Genomic DNA, 20122 nt, shown 5'->3' with positions numbered 1-20122 from the left:
TCAGGGCTTCTTGAGAAGATCCATGGAAGGATTCATGGGCTCTGTCTTGAGGACGTGAAGTAGAGCCTTGGAGCTCTCCAAAATCTGCGAGATATGGACAATTTGTGATCAAGTTCAATGGAGATTTGTGATTGAGATTGATCGATCGGTATGGAGTTGTTCGAAGGACGAGGAAAGAGAGACGAATTCGAATCGAGCGTGACATACCTTCGCGTAAGCGGATTCCACCTCGCGGATAGTCTTGTCATACTCGCTCGAGTAGGCGTACTTCCGGGAGAGGCTATCCTCCAGTTCCGCTAGGCGCTTGCTGAGAGCCGCCAGATCCTTCTGGATCACCGCCTTCTCCTCCTCCTCCAGCTGCATTATCCTCTTGATCTCATCGCGCTTCTCCCTCAGCTCCTCGATCCCTGGAGAAGAAGAACAAGAGACCAAGAACACAGCCGATCGATCAAAAAACATCGATTTCACCTACGATGAACCAGCTCCAGATTGTAGTTTTGGAGCGCTGCCGCCCTCCCCATATTCAATGCACCCCCTCCTCCTCCCGATCCGGCCACCGCCGCGCTCTGCCATTCCATCACCATGCTGTGCGATCGATTCTCGATCTTCCCTACCGCATCGTCCGAGCGTTCCTTCATGGACGACGCCGAGGAACCCTAAAACTAAAACTTGCCATGTGGACACGCATAACTGGCGATGGTTTACACGTGGAAGGCAGCTAGTGGCTCGTTCTTGCCACGTAGCAGTTTAACGGTATTTTTCTAGGGCAATTTAAACCGTCCCATGGAATGGGGGCGCCGACGAGGAATGCGCCGCGCTTGTGCTAGTCCATGTTGCGGCGATTCTCCGGCGCATTCGACGAAGAATGGCCGTGACATCGACCATGGCCGTGGACGACAAGGTGAAGAGGTGTCCGACGGTATGGAGTGTGATCAAGCCCTTTGTGAATGGCGGCACCGCGGGGATGTGCGCTACGGCTGTGATCCAGCCCATTGACATGATCAAGGTGCGCAGATCGCATATCCGTCCCGAAATATTTCGATTCGACTGGATTTTGCGGTGTGCCAGGTCCGGATCCAGCTAGGGCAAGGAGGAGCGTTCCAGGTCGCCAAACAAGTGATCAAGAACGAGGGATTCTTCTCTCTGTACAAGGTACTCCATATTTCCATCCTTGCACTCGAGCTCCGGCATTTTCATTTCGAGGAGTGTCATCGAATTTTTTCTCTCGATTGTTTGAAGTTCTATGTTTTCTTCTATGAAGCCTTCCTTCTTCTAATTTTCTTCCATGCAGTCCTTAGACGTTTTTCTCTTGGCTGAAGCTCCAATTTTATTCTTTTCTTTGTTCCAGGGTCTCACTGCTGGATTGCTGCGTCAAGCAACTTACACCACCGCTCGTCTCGGATCTTTCAGGTACAAATCGAGAATTGTTTACTCTAAAACCTCTATTTTATTTGTCTCCTTGACTTCAGACTTGGCTTTGCTCTCTGCGTGTGAAGGCTGCTGACCGCGAAAGCCACTCAAGCCAACGATGGAAAGCCGCTCCCGCTCTACCAAAAGGCCTTTTGCGGTCTCACTGCGGGAGCGATCGGTGCCTCCGTTGGAAGTCCCGCAGACTTGGCACTCATTCGCATGCAAGCCGATGCCGTGCTGCCCCCAAATCAGCGAAGGAATTACCAGCATGCGCTGCACGCTCTCTCTCGAATCGCTCACGACGAGGGAGTTTTGGCACTGTGGAAGGGAGCTGGCCCGACTGTTGTTCGTGCCATGGCTCTCAACATGGGAATGCTGGCGTCTTACGATCAGTCCGTGGAGTTCTTCAAGGACACGCTCAATTTCTCCGAGGTCCAAACTGTTGTTGGTAAGCTCTCTAGTTTTTTCTTTGTAGTTTTGCGTCAAAGTTTCCTCTTTCTACAAGTTCCTTCTTTGTATTCCGTCGATGAGCTCATTTCTTCCTATCTATACTTTCTTTCGCTTTTGTGGTTCTGTGTAAGCTTCAGTTTCGTTCTTTCTCGTTTCTCTCTTCAGACTTGAGAGCTCCTCCTCCTCTTTGTGTGGCTGGTTTTTCTTGCTCTTCAAGCTGGTAAGCTTAAATACTTGTCCCCTTGCTTGTCTGCTGCGGTGCTCTCTCTTTGAACTTCGTGAGCTAATCGAAGACATATCGTGTGTCTCGCAGGTGCCAGTGCTGTGTCGGGCTTCTTTGCGTCGGCATGCAGCCTCCCTTTCGATTACGTCAAGACTCAAATCCAAAAGATGCAGCCCGGCCCGGACGGCAAATACCCGTACTCGGGCTCAGTTGACTGCGCTGTCAAGACGCTGAAAACTTATGGGCCTTTGAAGTTCTACACTGGCTTTGGGACATACTGCATTCGGATTGCTCCTCACGTTATGGTACAGATACAATCTTTGTTTCCTTCTTTTTTCTAGTGTTTAATTGGCCTTGCTACTTGCAGATGACTTGGATATTCTTAAATCAGATACAGAAATTCCAGAGAATCATTGGTTTGTAAATGCAAACCGGTGGATTTGCTTTAAAATTTTTGAGAATCAGTCAGCCGCGAGGTTTTTGTTCCTCCTCTCTAGGATCTCACCAGTGACAAAACATTGGAAATCAATTTAACCAGTGAGGAGATCTATGAACACCTGGACAAGGCAGAACAAGAACTAAAGAAAAGTAGAGCTTTGACTTGCGGGAACAAAGAGAATTTTGGACACGTAAGCATGAAGTTGGACTTTGCTTGATCGTTTGCTGTCGGATCCCGCGAAGACTCTGCATGCATGCGCTGTTCCATTAAATACCACGAAGTTAATGCAAGTCGAAGAACACCCAAGACGTGAAAAGTTGGCAAAGCCATGAGATCAAACATCAATGCTCTTGTTTATGGTTCTTTGTTGTAATTTATTCACACAGCAACCGTGTAGCTTCCACCAGGTTGTAGAGGATCTAAAGTCAAGCCTTGCTCGCTCGTGGCCACCACATGACCTCTCGGATCTAGCAGCACGGCATTGTCTCCAAAGTTACTCCTTACGTTGATTCTCCCTGGTTTTACTTTCCAGGCCTTTCCATTGAGCATGACGACCGCGTAGCGAGTTCCTGGAGAATCAAACGAAAAAAATCAGAGAGTGCCTGGGAACCGAGAAAAACGATCGATGAAAACTTACCAATCGCTTCGGTGGTGGTGTTGCTTTGATCCATCTGGAGCTGCTGCTGCGGCGTGGACGAGCTTACTTTGCTCCTCTTTTCTTCCGGCGAGTGATCTCCATCGGTCTCCACTTCCGATTCGGCGTCCTTGTGCTGCGAGGAGGTGGTGGTCGTGGAGGGGGTCGCATTGTTGTGTCGTTGCTTCCTCTTTGCTCGAGCCTTCCGGTTCTGGAACCAGTTGTAGACATTGGTCTCGGAGATTTGGCCGTGCTGGCTCAGCTCGCTCGTGATCTCCTTGATCCTTTGCCGGTTTGGCGTCCCATTGCCCTGCTTGAAGAGCCTCTCGAGGATCCTCAGCTGGTTCTGCGATGGTGTCCATCTTTGCCGCGACGTTGGCTTGTGGTGGATTCCCAGGAGCATTGGAGACGAGTCCTGGATGGCAGGAGATTGGTGGCCGAGAAGCAAGCCTGATCAGGAGCACACGCGGCGAATGTTTCAAATTATCTAGCGAGATTTCCGCGACCGAGAAAGAATATGATCGAGAGGGAAGAGAGAAGGGAGAGAGTTCTTACCATTGTATGTGTGCTGGTGTGAGATCGTTGCCTTGTGCATCTCCACGAGCTGCTGGCAGATCGTGGCGTAGACCGAAATCTGGCGCCGCAGCGTCTCAAGCTGCTCCTCGGTCATCACCTGCGCGGGATTGGCGAGGCAGCTTTGCGCGAAATTGTGAGGGAGATTGGGAGGAGGGAGCAGGAAATGAGGCATCTGGAACGCATCGTCGACGACGACGCCCGCGGCATCGGCAGCAGCAGCAGCCATGGCAGCTGAATCCTCCGTCCAGATCGATTCCATGTCCACCAATCCATGGTGCTGCTGCTCCTCCGCTGGCGGCGGCTGTGGCGGTGGCGACGACGACGACGCTGGCGGCTGCGTCTGGAAATGCTGCCGCGATCCTAAATCCATGGGGCGCGCGGCGAGGTAATTCTCTCAGCGCTCGGATTCGCCAAGACCTAGAGAAGAGAAGGCGCCCACGATACTATTTTTTCAAACGCTCCTCGCAGAGAGAAGCTCGTTATGAATGTATCCATCCATTCATCTATGGGCATGGCATGGACCATGGCGCAAATTCAATGGCCATGTGACCATCGCATGTGCCATGCCTCCCACGAGGCGGCATACATACGTGTGCCCTAAGTTGATGACGTCAGCGGCTCCACATCCATCTCATCCGTCCATTACACCCATACATCCCAGCCGTCCATTCATTCACATCCATCCATCCATTCTATTTAGGAAATATTTGTTTCCATTCCAGGAAGAAAAAACTCGCGCCATTTTAACTTGCCCGTTTATTTACAAATCTCGTTTTTTGCCTAGCTGCAAGCACTGTGCTGAGAAAGAACTAGAAAACTTGGAGGAGAGAAAACCAAGGTAAGAAGAAAGATCAATCGAACAAACCTCTAGCTCTTTCTTGTCACTAGCTTTGTGTACACTCGAACGGATGAACAGCGGCTTCTACTCCTCTAATCCGCTGGAGAAGTTCTATTGGCCTGTTCCAAAAGAAGACAAATACACAACACACAAGCACGAGTTAGTACACAATGAAAGAACGTAAGGACATCGATGAAAGAAAAAGAAAGGAAGAAACCAAAACGACGAGAAAGACCACCATAACCAGAGCACAAGAACAAGAAAAAAAGAGAGGCAAGGATGGAATGAATCCCAGCACTCAGTCGGGGGATTAGATCCGGTTTCAGCACCACCGAGGTGTCCATTCTCTGGCATAAATTCGAACCGCCTGGCACTCCACCATTGAGTAATCAGCAAGCTGTTCAAGCCAATCGATCCAAAAATGTTAAGAAAAAAACAGCGAGGAGCGAAACAAACGACCGAGGCACTCAGTTCTTGTTAGTAATGCATGAAACGAGTGAGCTGGAACCAAAGTTAAGTTGGGCCCAAGGACGAAAAAACACACAAGAAAGCAAATCGCTAAAGAATGGAGAGAGCCAGGGACTTACAATCCAATCTCACGATGGCGGCGCATCTGTTGTTGGTTGTCGGCCATGATGCGAAGAGCGTCAGAGTCGGCTCCTTTGGCACGCCGAGCTTCAGTATTAGAACTGGGTGACCAGAGCTGCATAAAAACTCATTCAGTTGGCTCTCAAATGAAAAGGAGAACAAAGCCACCTTAATAGTGTTGTCAATGCCGCTCGTTGCCACCAAGCAATCATGAGGATGGCACTGTATACAATTTACAACTGCATCCAAAACTATATGTGATAACTAACCGAAAGAAAAAGACGAAAAGCTTCACAAACCGACCGCTATCGTCTCCGGCTAGCATCGTTACAAATCTTCCAGTTTCTTTCTCCCAGATAAACCACAGGCCATCGTCACTACCGCTCGCAACGAATTTCCCTGGCAATCAAGTTTTGAGAACTATTCTGATCCCAGAAAAACCTTCGAACCTCTTTCTCCGAGAAAGCTCGCCTGCTTGATGTCTGTTCCGGTGTTGCAATGCCCCACGTATCGCTGCCGCATGTCCATAGCAATGTCCGTCTTCCGGAAAAGTAAAAGCTTGTCACAATCTCAAAAAGAACTAGATTTACTTACTTGTAGTTCTGGTGCTCCTAAAGCCACCGTATTTGCCTGCTTCTCTCGAACACCATCACATTTTCTTCGAACTCTTAAGTTCAAACTACTAGGGGCTCCGCTTTCTCGGTCTCGATCATTGTCCTCAGTGACGGACATCTCGATCTCCATCTCCATGTCCTCTTCTTCAAGATCAGAGTCATATCTTTCTGCTCTCCTGCTTTCGTCTGAAGAATCACTGTGATCTTGTTCCTGTCTAAATAAAAATTCTCTCAAGGATTGAATCCTTGAAGGGCGTCTCTCCGGTTTTGTTTCTTCGTTATTCCAGACGTTCCGAGCTTGCTCGGCTAAAATAAAATAAATGAATCGAAACCATGAGAACCGAGCATTTAAAAGTGTCTTACCAGCAACAAGCTTCGCATGCAGCTGCGTCACATGATCGGAAAGAGTACCATCTTCAGGATCGAGATGGTGAGCTCTCGTTGCGAACTCCCACGCTTCCTTATGTCTCCCTAACTAATAGTCCCGAATCATAAGTTTGGAAAGCGACGCTCAGTATTTTCGAACCTGAGAAAGTGCCTCGGCCATTCTGTGATGAGCCACTACTGACATGGGATCAATAAGTCGAGCTGCATTGCTATCGCGAACAGCCATATGCATGTCGTTTTTCCATCCTCTCTGAAACCACGATTCAATCTCGATCATCAAACAGTGAGAAAACTTATACCTTCACAAAAGCTCCGGCGCGAAGGCACAGCAAATCATGCCGAAGCTGTGGTTCTAGGACAACTCCAGTAGTTTCAAGAACTTCACTTGTCGTTTCAATCGCACAGAATGAATTTCCTTCTTCTAAGGCTCTCCGTGCCTCTTCCAAGAGCTCCTTGCATTCCTACAACGGTGATGCCGGAATCAGTGACAGAAAGAAAAAAAAATGGAATGCTTTAACCCGAAGAAGAACTCTTTTATTGCCTGAAGGCACTTCTTGTGTTGAGGGTACTTTATACTGTTGACCATTCACGATAGGGACTAAGGCAGTCCTTCTCGGAACATCACCGGCAGCATAGACAACGCTAGCATCATTCCCTGGAAAAGAGACACCAAAACACTAGGCCACCCTTCGTAAATAGTTGCATACCATTGTACGCATCTAACAAGTAGACGTGTTCTCCGCTGTAGCTCAAAAGTACCTCGCCGCCATCAGGGCTGAACGTAACATGTGTAAGGTGCAAACTGGCACGCTGCATGAAAAAAGGGGGTTTACAAATATGTGCATCGCAAGGCTTTCAGTACTCACATCAGAAAGATGCATTGGACAGTAATAGCAAACGCATGCTGGTGGTTTAGATTGCTGGCCAGATGGAGTCAGTGGCGGAAGCATCCTTCTATCGTACAGACGGGCAAATGAATCGCTGGAGTAAAAAAAAACAAAAGTGAGATACAATCACCCAGAATGTCAACAAGTACCTGCCACCAATGAGAATTTGATGCGGACGGGTCGGATTTATAGAGCATGACTTCAGAGCAAAAGATCCTTTGGGAGGATCAGACAGGGTTTTTTTCGCTCCATTTCTTAAATCGAGCTAAACATGAAAACGCTTCAGATGCGAAGCTTTCGATGCAAGAACAACTTACGAGAATATTACGGCATTCCTGCTCCGCTCCGCACGTCACGGACTGGCGTAAGTCGTGTTGCCTAAGAGTACCATCTTCACTGGCACTCCAGATTAAGTGTGGATTTCCTTCTTCAACCTGCACTTTCGGACAACATCAAACCGCTTGCTGCCACCAAAAATAGCTTACAGCCAGTTTCTTCACGCGCTTGGAATGACAACGGAAGAGTCCAAATGGCTCACTGCTTCCAGTAGCAGCCACACGACTCCGTCTGTGTATCCTCACCTAGGCACCCAGAATCTAGTTGAAGTTAAAAGCAAACAACAAAGATTCATTTTTCTCACCTCCGAATCACCGGCTCCAGACACAACAATGTCGTCCCCGCTAGCCGGTAAGAACTTTGTGCAAAAAATGTTGGCGATGTGACCGGAATCAACACTTTGTAGGAGCTTCCGTGTGTTATAGTCCCAAACATTCACCTAAGAATAAGTCGGTCATAAAAACAGAAGAAAGCAAAAGGAAGAAAGAATGAAAGACTGTACCCTTGTGTCATCAGAGCCCGAGAGTAACAAGGAACCAGTCGTGTTCCACGCCAAAGAATTCACACATCCATTGTGACCCTGTGAAGAACAAAAATCTTTAAATTCCTGCAAAGTATCTTCCATCTACTATCACCTCGAGGGCCTTTTCGCGTTGCAAGCGAGCTAAAAGAGCTGGATGCATTTGGAGCGCTCGCATTGGATTGTGCTCCTGGTATGGATACGGCACCTGGGAAGAGCCAAAAACAAGAAAAATTCATCACCAAAGAACCTAATCCAGCTAGAAGTCACCGATCGCGCGAGGAAATCACGAAATATCGCTGCTCGACCGCCGTTTCCTACCCCAGACCTCATCCATACCTCTTGCGAATCGATGCTGCGGCCATCGACGAGGCCGAAAATGTTCCTGTCTCGCGCGCTCACCCGCGCCATCGCCGCCGCCTCCTCCCCCTAACCCCAGCAATTCCGCCACGCGCTCCTGCCACGCACCGATCAGCGCCGCCAAGATCACCGGCAGCGCTGCCACTGACGGATCTTCTTCTTCTTCGTCCCCAGCCCTCGCGCTTGAGCCATCCTCTCCTCTCTTAACAGCTATGATATGGTAGCGAATATTCCCTCCATTTGGTATTCTAGGGTTTGTGCCAGAGCTCGCCCCCTTCAATGGCGGCGACGCGGCTGTCGATCAGGAGCGGCATTCACAGGCTCGCACAGCTGCGATTCAGTGCGTAGCTGATGGATTTCTCCGTGCTATCCGCTTAGATTTCCCTCTTTCTCGCAGGTCTGGGGCCGCGATTCTATGCCACCAAGCAGGAATTCGACGATGCGTATGAGAAGGAGGACGATGAGGAGCTCCGGGCTGGAAATGCGGACAAGTTTGGGATGTCTAACAAGCAGCGTGAGCAGCTACTGGGAAGGGCTGCGAATCAACGTTCTCGGCAGCAAGAGCCTCTTCCTCCGATGAAATGGGTAAGATTTCCTGGATTGAGAGCATAGATTGTGAGCGTTTCTTTGTTCTTCCAGCAATTCGATATGAGAGTGGTGGATGTGAACCGGACGTTTAGAGTGACAAAGGTACCTACATTGTTGGTTTTTTGGAGTTCTTATGGTCTTTAGAACAGGCTGGTGGGATCCAAAGCTTCACGGCCTTTGTGGTGTGTGGCAACTATGAAGGGATCGCCGGCTATGGCAAGGGTAAAGCCTCGGATGTTGGCTACGCTGTTGACAAGGTGATTCTTTTTACTTCTTTTGCTACAACTTTTTTCTCTCTTTTTCCAGGCTTACAGGAGATCGCTAAGAAACCTTCACTTCTTTGACATCTACATGAACCGGACCATTTATCACAGCCAAAGAAGCAAGTTTGGAGCGACACACGTACGTATGGTGTTTTCTTTTTTTCTTTTTTTTTCTTCGTTGGTAGTGATGTAATTGATCACAGGTGAAGTTGTGGCCTGCTGACAAGGGGGTCGGCCTAGTTGCAAGCGATGTTGTTGGGGATATACTGTTCTTGGCAGGATTCAAGGACATGAAGTCCAAGGTACGTCCTTACCACGGAATAAGCCGATGGCAGCTTTTGTTTTGTCAGGTGATTGGGTCTCGTCACCCTCACAGCACAGTGAAAGCTCTCTTTAAAGCCTTGTGCGAGGTAAAATTGCTCCATCCTCGTATCACTTTTCATTTTTCGTTTCAGGTCGAAACTCCTGAGGTTCTACCAGCCATTCGACCCCAAGGTCTTTTTTCATGGTCATTGTAACGAAGCCATGGTATGACATGCATGAATTTTTTTGCGAAGCTGAGAGTTTTTTTTATTTTTTTGGAAGTTTGACCAGATGCTGGATAGAACAGTTTTGTTTCACTCTGTACATGGTAAGCTTGTGTTTTACTCCTCCTCGACGAGAACTTGATTACAGAAATTCGTCCTTGTCCTCGCAGGATAGAAGATGTTTTGTCTTCTGTAGAAGGTGTCCTTGATGACGGGCTTATTGGCAAATTGTGGCTTAGCGTAGTTGAATGTCTTTGCTGTTCTTCCGATCTCATCATTGGCAGTTCGATAGCCACCACTTTCCTGATCACGCAAAGACTTCCACAAGGTCAGAACTTTTATTTCGATTGAAAACTTCAACCTTTTCAATGCTGGGATTGTTGCAGCAATAGGCCGCTCTGTGTTGGCAGTAGTATGTCTCGTGATGGCATTTGGAACAGAAGGGAGTAATTGACAAGCCTGGTTTTCCAACATCGTACAAGTACTTGGGTCCTTCGAACTGCCATATAGTAAACGAGCTGGTCACTCTCTCCAGATGCAACAAATCTTCTGCCGTACCCGTGTGGGTTTTCTCTCGGATTTGGTCGCATCCTTTTCTAGCTTTTTCATTTTCTTCGCCATGGTTTCCAGCGATTTAACCGAGTGCTTGTAGTCCATCTGTGCAGGCAGAAGACAAACAAGCCTCAAGCGTTTTCCTCACGCTCCACGTACCTTGAGCTGCTCCCGATACTGGTTCGTTCGCACGACATTGCTAAACTCATCTCTCTTGGAAAAGTCTGACGTTAAGAAACCTTTGTATCTTTCAGGCTGGAGCTCGGCGTACATGATCCGATCAGCGTATGGGTCTCCCTGCGGGGATCAACAAGGCAAGTCTTTTCAATCACTAGGCTGGTTTCTGGATATCCTCCTTACATCGGAGACCCAAGGGTGCTCTTTCTGGAAGTAGACATCGATGGTCTTTCCGTGCTTTCCAGGATTGGTCATAAATTGCTTGCCAGTGAGCTGAGACGGCAGCGCTGCACACAAAAGAGCAAATTGAAGCGAGCAGCTTGAGCTGCGAGCAAGAAATCCTTGCAACTTACGAGGCCGGTGTCCATATTCGAATGGATTGTCTTCGGTGCCCACTGTGATGTAACTCGTGATCTCGAAGACATCGCGAAGCGCTCTCTCGGTGAGCAGATTCTTATTCATCTTCGGTCACTAAGAAGGAGAAGAAGAAGATCAATCGCGCTCTCCACAAGAAGATTGCCTGAAACGGAGCTGCGGCAGCGGACGTGTCATTCCTCTGAAAACTCTAACCGCCCTGAGAGATAATCTTTTCAGCTGAAAGGAAGTTATAATCAGCTGAAAGGAAGTTATAATTGATGACTATGTAAAAAAGCCACAGCTTAAAACACATAAAATGATCTCCTTTCACTTCATCTACATTGAGAATCTTGTCATTATAGATTTTTGTCAAATTCTCCATGGACAGCTTTTATTTATCTTTTAGTTGTCTAGGGTTTAGACAAAATAGTTATTTCATAACAAAGATATCACACTAATGCAAGTGGTGAACTTGATCTAGTTGAACGTTTATAAACCTCATGTCGTGGCAAAGCTTGATTGAAATTATGTAATCATCCCAGAGGTGTACACTCTTCCTTTTTCTGGATCATCTGGCAAGAAATCGTTGATTCACCAAATTAAAGCTGCTGATCGAGATCCACCGAAAAAATCTTGACAATCTGCTGTGACAGGGTGTGGCAAATGGTTTGGCCATAAATAACTGCAGACACGTTGGTCCTTTTGTTGGGCTCCCCATTCAAGAGAAGTGCGTAGAGAGCCTTGATGTACGCAGGAAATTCATATCTGCTGTTCTTGGTTTGCGAGAAAAAGAGCCTGGAGGAACTCCACCTACAAGACAAGATCGAATGGAATATATTTTGGCCTTGCCGAAAATAACTTTCTTTCTGTATGCGTGATGATGTGCACGAAGCTGGATTATAATGATAAAACTCGCTCATCAGCTCTAGTGATCATCTCTGCTTCATCAAGCATCACTTATGATTGTGCTGTTAATCATCTCCACTCTAGCAGAGTTAAGCAGAAAGCTCAGATACAGTTCCCTGCGGTCTTTTGTTCGCAATCCAGAAAAAGCAGATGAACACGGGGGAATTTCCTGCAGATCTCAAGTCTCTCTATTGGGGTGGCCGCCAGCAATCGACCAATGTGTCAGCAAAGATCTATGGTGAATCTTACACAGTTATTTTTTCTCAAATGGCACAGCTCGAAAATGCTTCTCCGAAGAGCTCGACAGATTCCAAAAGTGAGTTCCATAATCGTTTTCACCTTTGTGGAACACGTGTTGGAGTATTTTACATTGTAAGGAAAGAATTACCGATTTATCCAGGTTGTAAGGCTCCACCTCCTTGGTCTCGAGGACGCTCTTGGGGCATAAAGGCATCCACCATAGCCATTAAAGTCGGCTTAGAAGAAGGCAGGATTGTACAAGAGAGAATGGGGTGATGAAAAGCTTTGGAAAACACCAGAATATCTTTTCAATACTGTTATCTATGGAGGCTCCATGGACGGACTCCATGGATGCTTGCGTACACTCAGTGACGAAGCAATAACACATGTTAAGCTGACAAGAGCAGCGAGTAGAGATTTCAGATCCACAGGAAATTCACCGTGTTCATCTGCTCTTCTTGGCTTGCGAGCAAAAAAAGCTTGGGAAACTCCAGACAGAAACAATCTGCGCGGAGGATGAGCTGTTTTGACATCGATATCACGAATACCAGCAAAAGACCAATGTGTCCGAAAGAATCTATGCCAAACCAGTTGCTACACCAACTTTGGGTGTAGGTATCTGCTTGTCGGCTAGACAAAGTTACCCCTTGCATTAGGAGCACAGATTTGCGAGGGGAATGGCGCGCGCGTGCTATCTCTGCTATGAAATGTATACATTTTGGTCACCTTTATTCACTTCCAAAGCTGTTCAAAGATGTAAAAAGTACTAACAAAAGGGAAGAGAACTATTCCATTATTTTAGTATGCTTTGTGACTTCAATGTTATTATTTTTACTGGCTATACTATTAACGTAAAGTACATATGCACTGCGGTAGGACTGTTGGATCCATCCTCAATCTGTCGTAAAGACACGCTAAGAAACACTTTCCTCGATCGGAGCTTTGCATCTAAGAAAACTCTAAGTAAGCAAATATGCTTAAAGATATTCTTTTCAGCTGAAAGGAAATTCTGATTAGCCAAACAAACTTAGGAAATAGTCTCCAAAATCTATCATCTCTCAAGCTGATAGTTTTAGTATTATCTTTGGGAAGTCCGTGACGATGTCCACGAAGCTCGATCCATGGCAAAACCCTGTCTATGTTGTGGTGTCCAAAGCAATTATGATTGCTCTGTTGATCATCTCCACTTTGGCAAGCTCATCCTCCGTGAAGATTGTTCCTGTCTGTCCTGCAGGTGGAGTTTCATCAGGCGCTGTTGCTCGCAATCCAGGAACGGCAGAAGAACACAGTGAATTTGCTGCGGATCTGGAGTCCCTTTACTCGCAGCTCTTGATGGGGAAGCCCAGCAAAACAACCAATGTGTCTGAAAGAATCTATGGCCAAACCATTTGCTACACCGGCTTTGAGATCAACGAGTGTGTAGATATCTGCTTGAACCACTTGAAGCTTCGGCTGGACGAAGTTGCACCCCTTGCATTAGGAGCACAGATATGCGAGGAGAATGGCCTGTGCTATCTGCGCTATGAAATGTATAAATTTTGGTCAGCTTGATTCATTTCCAAAAGCTGTGCAAAGATGAAAAGAGACTACCTTGACAAAAATTATTACCTGGAAAGAAACTACTCCATTACTTACAATTATCTCAGCGTAACTTGCAGCTGCTTTGCGACTTCCTCCCTCACTTTGTCCTTGGAGAGGAGAACAACTTAAAATTTAGCAAGAAAACTTGGAGCTTCGTGGCTTTACCTGAATGGCATTTACTTCCTCATCCGTCAGAGAGCGCTCCATGGATCGGTAAGTTATTCGATAGCAGTGGCTGGAAATCCCCTTCTTGTTTGTAAACTGGTCGATGAGGCTCACTTCTTCGGCAATGTCACCAGCGACATCTCTGACGAGCTCGCACAGGTTGTTCTCCGTGAAAGCATCGGTAATCCAGAAGCTTATGTCCTTGTAACAGGGAGGATACTGCCAAACCAGAACGAAAGTTAGAAGAAGCGAGCGCGTATGGCGTACCTTTGAAAAAGGCTTAAACTTCGTTCCAAGTTGCCCGGCTTTGAACTGCATCCAGAAATTTCGGAGAGATGTAAACTGCGCAAAATGTTAGAAGAGGTTAATTACTTGAGCAGTGAAGCGAGGATCTGACGTCCAAAAGAGTCGGATGTCCGGTATATCAAAGAGAACCATGGCGAGGCGCTCGAGGCCCAGACCAAATGCCCACGCAACTTTACCACTTTGTCCATTGCTTTTCAAGATTTCTTGCTCGGTGACTCCGCAGCCTAGAACCTCGAGCCATTTTTCCTGTCCCATCCACACATTTGATTGAGCACCTAATGGAAAGAAACGAAAAGGTAGAAAGAATAGACACCTTGAAGAATATTTCCAGCTCAAAAGACGGATTGGTGAATGGGAAGTACGTGTCTATCCATCGCATCTCTACGTTCCCTGCCATTACAGCATAAACAGATTGATGCACAAGTCATGATTTCATCGAGGCTTACCAAAGCTTACCAAAGAGTCGTTTGGCAAGACCCTCGAGAGTTTCTTTCAGATCCTTTACAGCTAAATCTGTACCATCCAAACCCGTGTCTTTCCATTCCGACTCACTAAAAACACGAAAGCCTTCCATCTGCCAAAAGAAGCGAAGATAACTTACTGTAAACGCAGGACGCAAGGAAAAAGAAAAAGCGAACTTGCCTGGTGGAAAACTGGATAGTGTGTCGCGTCGATAGCATCTCTTCTGTATACATCTCCGGTGACGAGGAAGTGCGTGAGGCCATCTCGAAGCATTTGCGCTTGGTGCGCACTCGTATGACACCGCAAAACTGTATTTCCATCGACATAGTACGTATCGTTGTAGCTTCTGCTTATGTGATCGGGAGGCACTAGAACATCATCAAAGTTCTAGAAAAAAAAAAGGAGACAAAGTCGAGCCAAAGAGCCAAGAAGAAAAGATTTACGTTCGACAGCACTCACAGATTTGACGGAAACCACTGGACTCAAGTCATCGAATTTCCGAAACAGCCCGGCAGGGAATTTCTCGTCGAAGAAGCTGTAGATTTCGTTCTTCAGGATCCCCAGAGGATGATCGGGCCTTCTATGGAGCTGGAGTCCAATCTTTGAAAAAACCGAGTCGGGCACATTGTTTGTGGGATCGTCCTGCCTCACAACCTCTGGAAGAACAAAAAATAAAAGAAATGCGAGCGTTTCCTCGATATTCCATCACAGTCTTACCTTCGCGAGTGAGCGTGACGCCGCCGATTTGCACCGCTGCTACAATTGGCGCCGATCGCTTCCGGGAAGAGCGAGAATCGATCGCTACCTGGCCGATGCCGCGCCTCGCATGCCCGCTCCTGAGCGCCAGCACGCGGTGGCAAAATGTGGGAGCCGACGACAGCGCCAGCGCCATGGCCTGGGCGCCACACAACCTCAAAGCTCGCTTAAACCCTAAATTCGAGGGGCAGAGAAGATATTCCCCCATTTCTACGCTTGGAAACCCTACCACCTTTTTTGCGTGGGGGAATCTTTCAACTGGCTATAGTGCAGTGCGCCAGGATTCCGAGATCCTCCATCATCACTTTTGTGATCTATGTGGAAGGAATCATATCAATTCCCCCAAATTCCTTTTTGGCAATTTGATTCCTGCCGGAGAACACACATGCTGATGGATCCGTGGAAGCAGGATGCCTTTCCACGCACTACACTGGCAGGAATATTTTTCTATATTTTAGATTTCTTTTCCTCTCTTTTTCTCATTATTTTCCGCTTTTAGAGACAAAATTTGCACAAAATGTACAAGGTTGTCTAGCATATCATAAAGCCCAAAATGAAAGGTTTTGCAACTCTCTCCTGGTCTCTGTTAATGGATCATGAGCTCACTTAACATTGAATGACGACTTCGGAGCTTTTTACTCTCTTTACCAAAACTGTGGTTTTCTTTCTTTTCTTTTTTTTCTTTTTCTTTTATCATTGGAATCTTTGCTTGCGTTGCTGTTGTTGTTGTTTGATTTGAGAGGAGGTATATGATTGGAATATGTCTTGCGCGATGAGTCGCGCATCCTTGGAGACCCCCAAAATCCCTTTTCTGGACAGTCCAGCCACATATAATCCCCGCTGGCCTCGCCACCCGCAACTGGGGAATCCATCGCTGGAAAAGTTTAGGTGAGGATCCTGGAAGAACAAAGCACCCACATTAATTGGATCCACTATAGAAGATTTAGAGAAATCTAGCGAGCTTACCTTGAGCCATTTGGGAACATTTGGCTTGTAACCAGTCGCCAAGACGATTGCATCGTAACAATGCTGCTCTCCATTCACGAATTTGCAACCAGAGGCCGTAAAACACTCAATCGCCGGTTCTACCTGTGACAAGAGGAGAGAAAGAAAGAAGATGTTTGAGAGATCATGCTATGAGCAAAAGCTAAAAGAGTAGCAAAGTTCCCCATTGTTGTCACTTCTTTGGACGTTGGATCGCTCGAATTTTGCTAGAATCGATCGATCCAACTTCCAAAGAATTGAATCAAAACAAAGAGGAAGATCAAACATCGCAAGCAACCACCAATCCAATCAATGGAAACAAGAGAAGAGAACAAATTCTCCAAGAAAACAGAGCTATGGCGTTACCTTGATGTTGCCTTGCTTGATGTGAGCCAAGGTTCCCACGTCCAGGACTGGCGTCTTGCCCATCTTCTCCTTCATCTCCAGAGGCCCTGTTTTAGGGCGCCGGATCCCATAGCGCGATGTATCGCCCAGCGCCAGGAGCGCGTAGAGCAGCAGCAATCGATCCGTGAGCCACAGCGGCAGGAACTTGAGCATCGCCACCGAGACACCAAATGTGGATTTGCCTAGCATCTCTCGCGGAAGGATGTGAATCTGGCAAGAACAAGAACCACGCAAAACATTTTAGCCCGGGCCCCCGGATGGAAAGAATTCGCGATCTCTCGCGAGGAATCGCGATGCTTACCGGGCTGCGCACCACAATCGACGGCCTGGCATCGTGTTGCACGAGATCCATGGCGATTTCCATGCCGGAATTGCCCGCCCCGACCACGAGAACGCGCTGGCCGGCAAATCGCGCGCCGCTCTTGTAGACGCTCGAGTGCCGGATCTTCCCGGCGAAGAGATCCATGCCCGGGATCTCCACGGGGATCCGCGCCTCCGCATTCTCGCCCGTGGCGACGACGATCCATCGGCCCACGTATTCCATGGTGGAAAGATTTCCTTCGCTGGAAATATTTCCAAGATCAGGGTTATTGATCTTCATCGTCTGGACGCGCCAGAGCTGGAGGCGCTGATCGAATCGCGCCGACTGGACGATCTCGCCGAATCGCGGCCGGATGTGGAAGCGGCGCGCGTAGTCGTGGAGGTAATCCAGGAATTGCTGCTTGGCGGGATAGATTGGGAAGTGGGATGGGAATGGCGCCAGTGGGAGCTCGCAGAATTTCTTGGGGAGATGGAGGCGGAGGCGATCGTAGGTCCGCTCTTGCCACAGCGATGCGATGCAGTCGCTCTTCTCGAGCAAGATCGAGGATGTGATCCCCAGCTGCTGGAGGCATGCCGCGGTTGCCATGCCCGATGGGCCAGCGCCAACGATTATCGCTCCTTCCACCCAGGTATATGGTGTTCTTGGTGTTCTTGGAGGGTGGCAGCATGGATTTATGGAGAGCCTGAATTCTTCCACTCCTCGTTTGTGATCTTGGTGGCACGTCTCTTCTCTTTGATCGCTTTCTTCTCCTCTAGAGGCTCTTAGAGAACTTTGATCCTGGCCTTCTTCTCTTGTTTGATGAGATTGCTCCTTGTTTTCTTCTCTTTTTTGATGATTTTGATGTTTTGCTTGAGGAAAAAGCTCATTCTTCTTCAGGTTCTCAAGGTGGTGAAGCAGTTGCTTGTGACTGAAAAGATTTCTCCACCACTCCTCTGAATCTATGGCACAATGTGGAGGCATGCTTTGAGCAATGCAGCTCTCTTGATCTTGATGGCTTGCCTGCTCTTGAAAGCTTGCAACTGCAAACTCTTGGAAAATTCCGGGAGAGACTAAAGATGATTCAACACAGAGCAAGGAAGGAGTAGTGCTGCTAATCAGCATCACCAAACAGCAATCAAAGTTTTGGAGAACTCTCACAAGACAAGGGAGAATTTTTGGAAAGGGGAGACTTCGCTTTTTTGGGAGCTTGACTTGGAAGGAGTTTCTAGAGCTGCTCCAGTGTCTCTCGGACTGATCAGTGGTCTTTGAAAAGATGATTCAACAACTGATGCGGTGATGCATTGGCCAGAGTAACATCATCACCAATGCTCATCTCCTAAAATTTATAGATGATCCAAAAGGAGTGATGGGATCCAGAGATCTCAAGAAATCTCTCCTAGTCTTCCCTCTCAAATATACAAATTCAGATGGGCTGGAACTACCAAACTTCTGGCCAAAAAGAAAGCTAGGAAAGAAGTTTTTATAGCCGCCTCAAGCCCGGAGGAGAGGCCACCTCTCAACAACAAAACAATGCAGCTGAATGAAAAGAACTCCAATCCACAAAAGCTTTGGAGAGGAAGATCAAAGCGTTAGAAGATCCGTCCCACTGAAGAGCTTTCAAAAGAATAGTTTGATCAACAAGGCAAAGAAACAACTACAAAGACAAAAGAGCCCTTTGGAAGAGAAGACGTTTGTTCTTATAACCCCACTCTATGGATGCACTGGAGGAGAAAGTGGGATGGAATGGATTGAGTGTTAAGCAGAAGCACAGCCGAAAGCAACAAAAGGGAGAGAGAGAGAGAGAGAGAGAGAGCGAAAGAGAGAGAGAGAAAGAGGAACTGGAAGTTGGAATGACAGGTCAATTATTTATTTGTAAACTAGCATAACTGCTGGGCTTGATGAGAATTGTGTGGGTGGTGGTGGCGGTGGTGGCAAAAGAAAGGTGGTGGAGGAGGTGGAGGTGGTGGCACTGGTGTTGCACGAGAATGATCGATGATCGGCCTGCTGTATATAAAATCAAGGAAACAATGATTGAGAAGGACTTTTCGGGCTTCCTTGTTGTTGCTGGTGCTGCTGGGATGTTGTTGTTTGCGTCGTTTGCTAGGGGATTTGTTTTCGTGGGCATTTGTTTATGCAGCTAGCACGCAGCTAGATTGGCGTTGGCAGGGAGATCCAGCCATGTTTTCATGCACCACACAGCAATGTAATTGGGCTTGACATGTTCAACTTGGTTGGATCTCGGGCCCGTTTCGTTCCCTATTTACAGATTTTGAAATCCCTTTTTGGGTGAGTGCCAGAATTGAGATTTCCACGACACCACTTTCGTGCAGCCTGAGTACGTAAAATAAACAAACCTTTGTTCTTCGGAGTAAATATCACCGCGCATTGGGCATTTAATTTATACATAAACTTTCCTGGATTCCAGATCACTCAACTTTGAAATTACAAAGAAAAATCTAGAGGCAAAAAGTACACAACAGATGCATCATTTGGATGGGTTCCTTTTAGCTATCAACAGAGAGTTTACCAACTCGATGATGATTTGAAAGAATGAGACCATATCCAAGCTGGGTAAATTCAACGCATGCCTGAAATGATCTCGGGAAGAACTGCTCTTTGAACAAAAGTGCCGAGGTCTTTTAAATGGTTTGAATCACATGAGGATCTACGACAAGAGGACAAATCCAATGACCGATAACATGGTGTGTGACATTGAGGCTTTTCCGAATCTGGGCTTGTTTAGCAATTTATTTGTCAACCAGGGCCACAAAAGCACAGCCACGGGGATTAAACTATGGGCAAAGCTTTGCATACACATGTATGCATAGTGCTTGTCGTGCTCAAGGAACCTCTTTGTGCTTGTCCTCAATTGGGCGAGCTTAGAATTTCTCCTCTCGCTCGCTCGCGCGCGCGCTTCCATCTATTTCACACCTAACTTCGAGCAAATCCATACACACAAAGACACTTAGAGAAAGTTGGTAGTAGTTTTTTCTGGATGCCAAGTCAAGAATGGCGGTGCTTGTCGTCTTGTCAACTTGTAAAATCCGTCTTGTCAACCTCCAATTGACAAACAGCGTCAACTTTGTTTTAGCACCACCGCCTTGGAAAACCCTTTTCTAAACACGTAGAGACAGTCGATCTATCTAGCATGCCGTCTTGCAGCAGATTCCATCTGGATCAATCGTGAAAGGTCGCGAGTATCGAAAATGTAACAATCGGATCGTCAATCAAGAGCACCCATTATCCCTGTGTTTAATGCGACACTAATGCATGCCTGGATCAAAGTTTGT

The 20122-nt window shown here is 47.2% G+C and overlaps 8 protein-coding genes across 17 annotated transcripts; 2 read left to right on the top strand and 6 right to left on the bottom strand.

Annotated features, from left to right (window-relative positions):
* LOC9636039 (Sjoegren syndrome nuclear autoantigen 1 homolog) lies at positions 1–521 on the bottom strand. Its single transcript, XM_002965579.1, has 3 exons — positions 473–521; positions 208–407; positions 1–84 (listed from the first exon to the last, which is right to left on the bottom strand). Exons 1-3 carry the CDS (start codon positions 519–521, stop codon positions 1–3), a joined length of 333 nt encoding a protein of 110 aa, XP_002965625.1.
* A 362-nt stretch (positions 522–883) lies between these two features.
* LOC9634902 (mitochondrial dicarboxylate/tricarboxylate transporter DTC) lies at positions 884–2560 on the top strand. Its single transcript, XM_002965925.2, has 6 exons — positions 884–1006; positions 1069–1152; positions 1349–1410; positions 1497–1858; positions 2174–2388; positions 2451–2560. The coding sequence occupies exons 1-6, from the start codon at positions 884–886 to the stop codon at positions 2505–2507; spliced, it is 903 nt and encodes a 300-aa protein (XP_002965971.1). The 3' UTR covers positions 2508–2560.
* A 277-nt stretch (positions 2561–2837) lies between these two features.
* Positions 2838–4183, bottom strand: LOC9634901 (WUSCHEL-related homeobox 13). The gene is made up of 3 exons (XM_002965578.2): positions 3712–4183; positions 3160–3606; positions 2838–3091 (listed from the first exon to the last, which is right to left on the bottom strand). Exons 1-3 carry the CDS (start codon positions 4100–4102, stop codon positions 2901–2903), a joined length of 1029 nt encoding a protein of 342 aa, XP_002965624.1. The 5' UTR covers positions 4103–4183; the 3' UTR covers positions 2838–2900.
* A 244-nt stretch (positions 4184–4427) lies between these two features.
* LOC9636038 (WD and tetratricopeptide repeats protein 1) lies at positions 4428–8473 on the bottom strand. Of its 8 annotated transcripts, none has more exons than XR_002991876.1 (19): positions 8242–8473; positions 8018–8110; positions 7885–7962; positions 7687–7821; positions 7532–7627; positions 7364–7480; positions 7196–7311; positions 7026–7140; positions 6867–6969; positions 6678–6814; positions 6459–6620; positions 6299–6409; positions 5753–6247; positions 5608–5698; positions 5462–5557; positions 5327–5397; positions 5158–5273; positions 4598–4967; positions 4428–4530 (listed from the first exon to the last, which is right to left on the bottom strand). XR_002991876.1 is itself a non-coding variant. In XM_024670495.1 (19 exons), exons 1-18 carry the CDS (start codon positions 8311–8313, stop codon positions 4617–4619), a joined length of 2277 nt encoding a protein of 758 aa, XP_024526263.1. In that variant the 5' UTR covers positions 8314–8473; the 3' UTR covers positions 4428–4530; positions 4598–4616. The 8 variants fall into 8 exon arrangements, 6 of the variants coding, with proteins under 6 accessions (XP_024526263.1, XP_024526264.1, XP_024526261.1 ...); XR_002991877.1 differs by having other exon boundaries at positions 4428–4512; XM_024670495.1 differs by having other exon boundaries at positions 4598–4689.
* Positions 8474–8505: 32 nt separating this feature from the next.
* On the top strand, positions 8506–11061 carry LOC9634675 (30S ribosomal protein S5). Its single transcript, XM_002965924.2, has 12 exons — positions 8506–8602; positions 8660–8847; positions 8902–8952; positions 9000–9107; positions 9157–9252; positions 9317–9415; positions 9464–9523; positions 9569–9641; positions 9699–9744; positions 9811–9968; positions 10027–10372; positions 10447–11061. Exons 1-8 carry the CDS (start codon positions 8542–8544, stop codon positions 9629–9631), a joined length of 726 nt encoding a protein of 241 aa, XP_002965970.2. The 5' UTR covers positions 8506–8541; the 3' UTR covers positions 9632–9641; positions 9699–9744; positions 9811–9968; positions 10027–10372; positions 10447–11061.
* On the bottom strand, positions 9758–10831 carry LOC9634674. Its single transcript, XM_024670747.1, has 4 exons — positions 10553–10831; positions 10352–10489; positions 10199–10297; positions 9758–10099 (listed from the first exon to the last, which is right to left on the bottom strand). Exons 1-4 carry the CDS (start codon positions 10829–10831, stop codon positions 9758–9760), a joined length of 858 nt encoding a protein of 285 aa, XP_024526515.1.
* A 1846-nt stretch (positions 11062–12907) lies between the features above and the next one.
* Positions 12908–15341, bottom strand: LOC9634673 (phenylalanine--tRNA ligase, chloroplastic/mitochondrial). Of its 3 annotated transcripts, XR_002991878.1 has the most exons (10): positions 15104–15341; positions 14846–15042; positions 14567–14773; positions 14381–14498; positions 14238–14314; positions 13991–14170; positions 13886–13930; positions 13619–13837; positions 13481–13553; positions 12908–13387 (listed from the first exon to the last, which is right to left on the bottom strand). XR_002991878.1 is itself a non-coding variant. In XM_002965575.2 (9 exons), exons 1-9 carry the CDS (start codon positions 15276–15278, stop codon positions 13510–13512), a joined length of 1269 nt encoding a protein of 422 aa, XP_002965621.1. In that variant the 5' UTR covers positions 15279–15341; the 3' UTR covers positions 13401–13509. The 3 variants fall into 3 exon arrangements, 2 of the variants coding, with proteins under 2 accessions (XP_002965621.1, XP_024526265.1); XM_002965575.2 differs by lacking the exon at positions 12908–13387 and having other exon boundaries at positions 13401–13560; XM_024670497.1 differs by lacking the exon at positions 12908–13387 and having other exon boundaries at positions 13401–13553.
* Positions 15342–15830: 489 nt separating this feature from the next.
* LOC9634672 (probable indole-3-pyruvate monooxygenase YUCCA9) lies at positions 15831–18373 on the bottom strand. Its single transcript, XM_002965574.2, has 4 exons — positions 16833–18373; positions 16493–16741; positions 16109–16231; positions 15831–16039 (listed from the first exon to the last, which is right to left on the bottom strand). The coding sequence occupies exons 1-4, from the start codon at positions 17952–17954 to the stop codon at positions 15836–15838; spliced, it is 1698 nt and encodes a 565-aa protein (XP_002965620.2). The 5' UTR covers positions 17955–18373; the 3' UTR covers positions 15831–15835.
* Between the last annotated feature and the right edge of the window lie 1749 nt (positions 18374–20122).

This window comes from Selaginella moellendorffii, unplaced genomic scaffold (assembly GCF_000143415.4).
Source record: "Selaginella moellendorffii unplaced genomic scaffold, v1.0 SELMOscaffold_6, whole genome shotgun sequence".
NCBI classification, from domain to species: Eukaryota; Viridiplantae; Streptophyta; class Lycopodiopsida; order Selaginellales; family Selaginellaceae; genus Selaginella; species Selaginella moellendorffii.
Note: the sequence above shows the minus strand (reverse complement) of the source record. Positions and strands in the feature narration are given on the sequence as shown.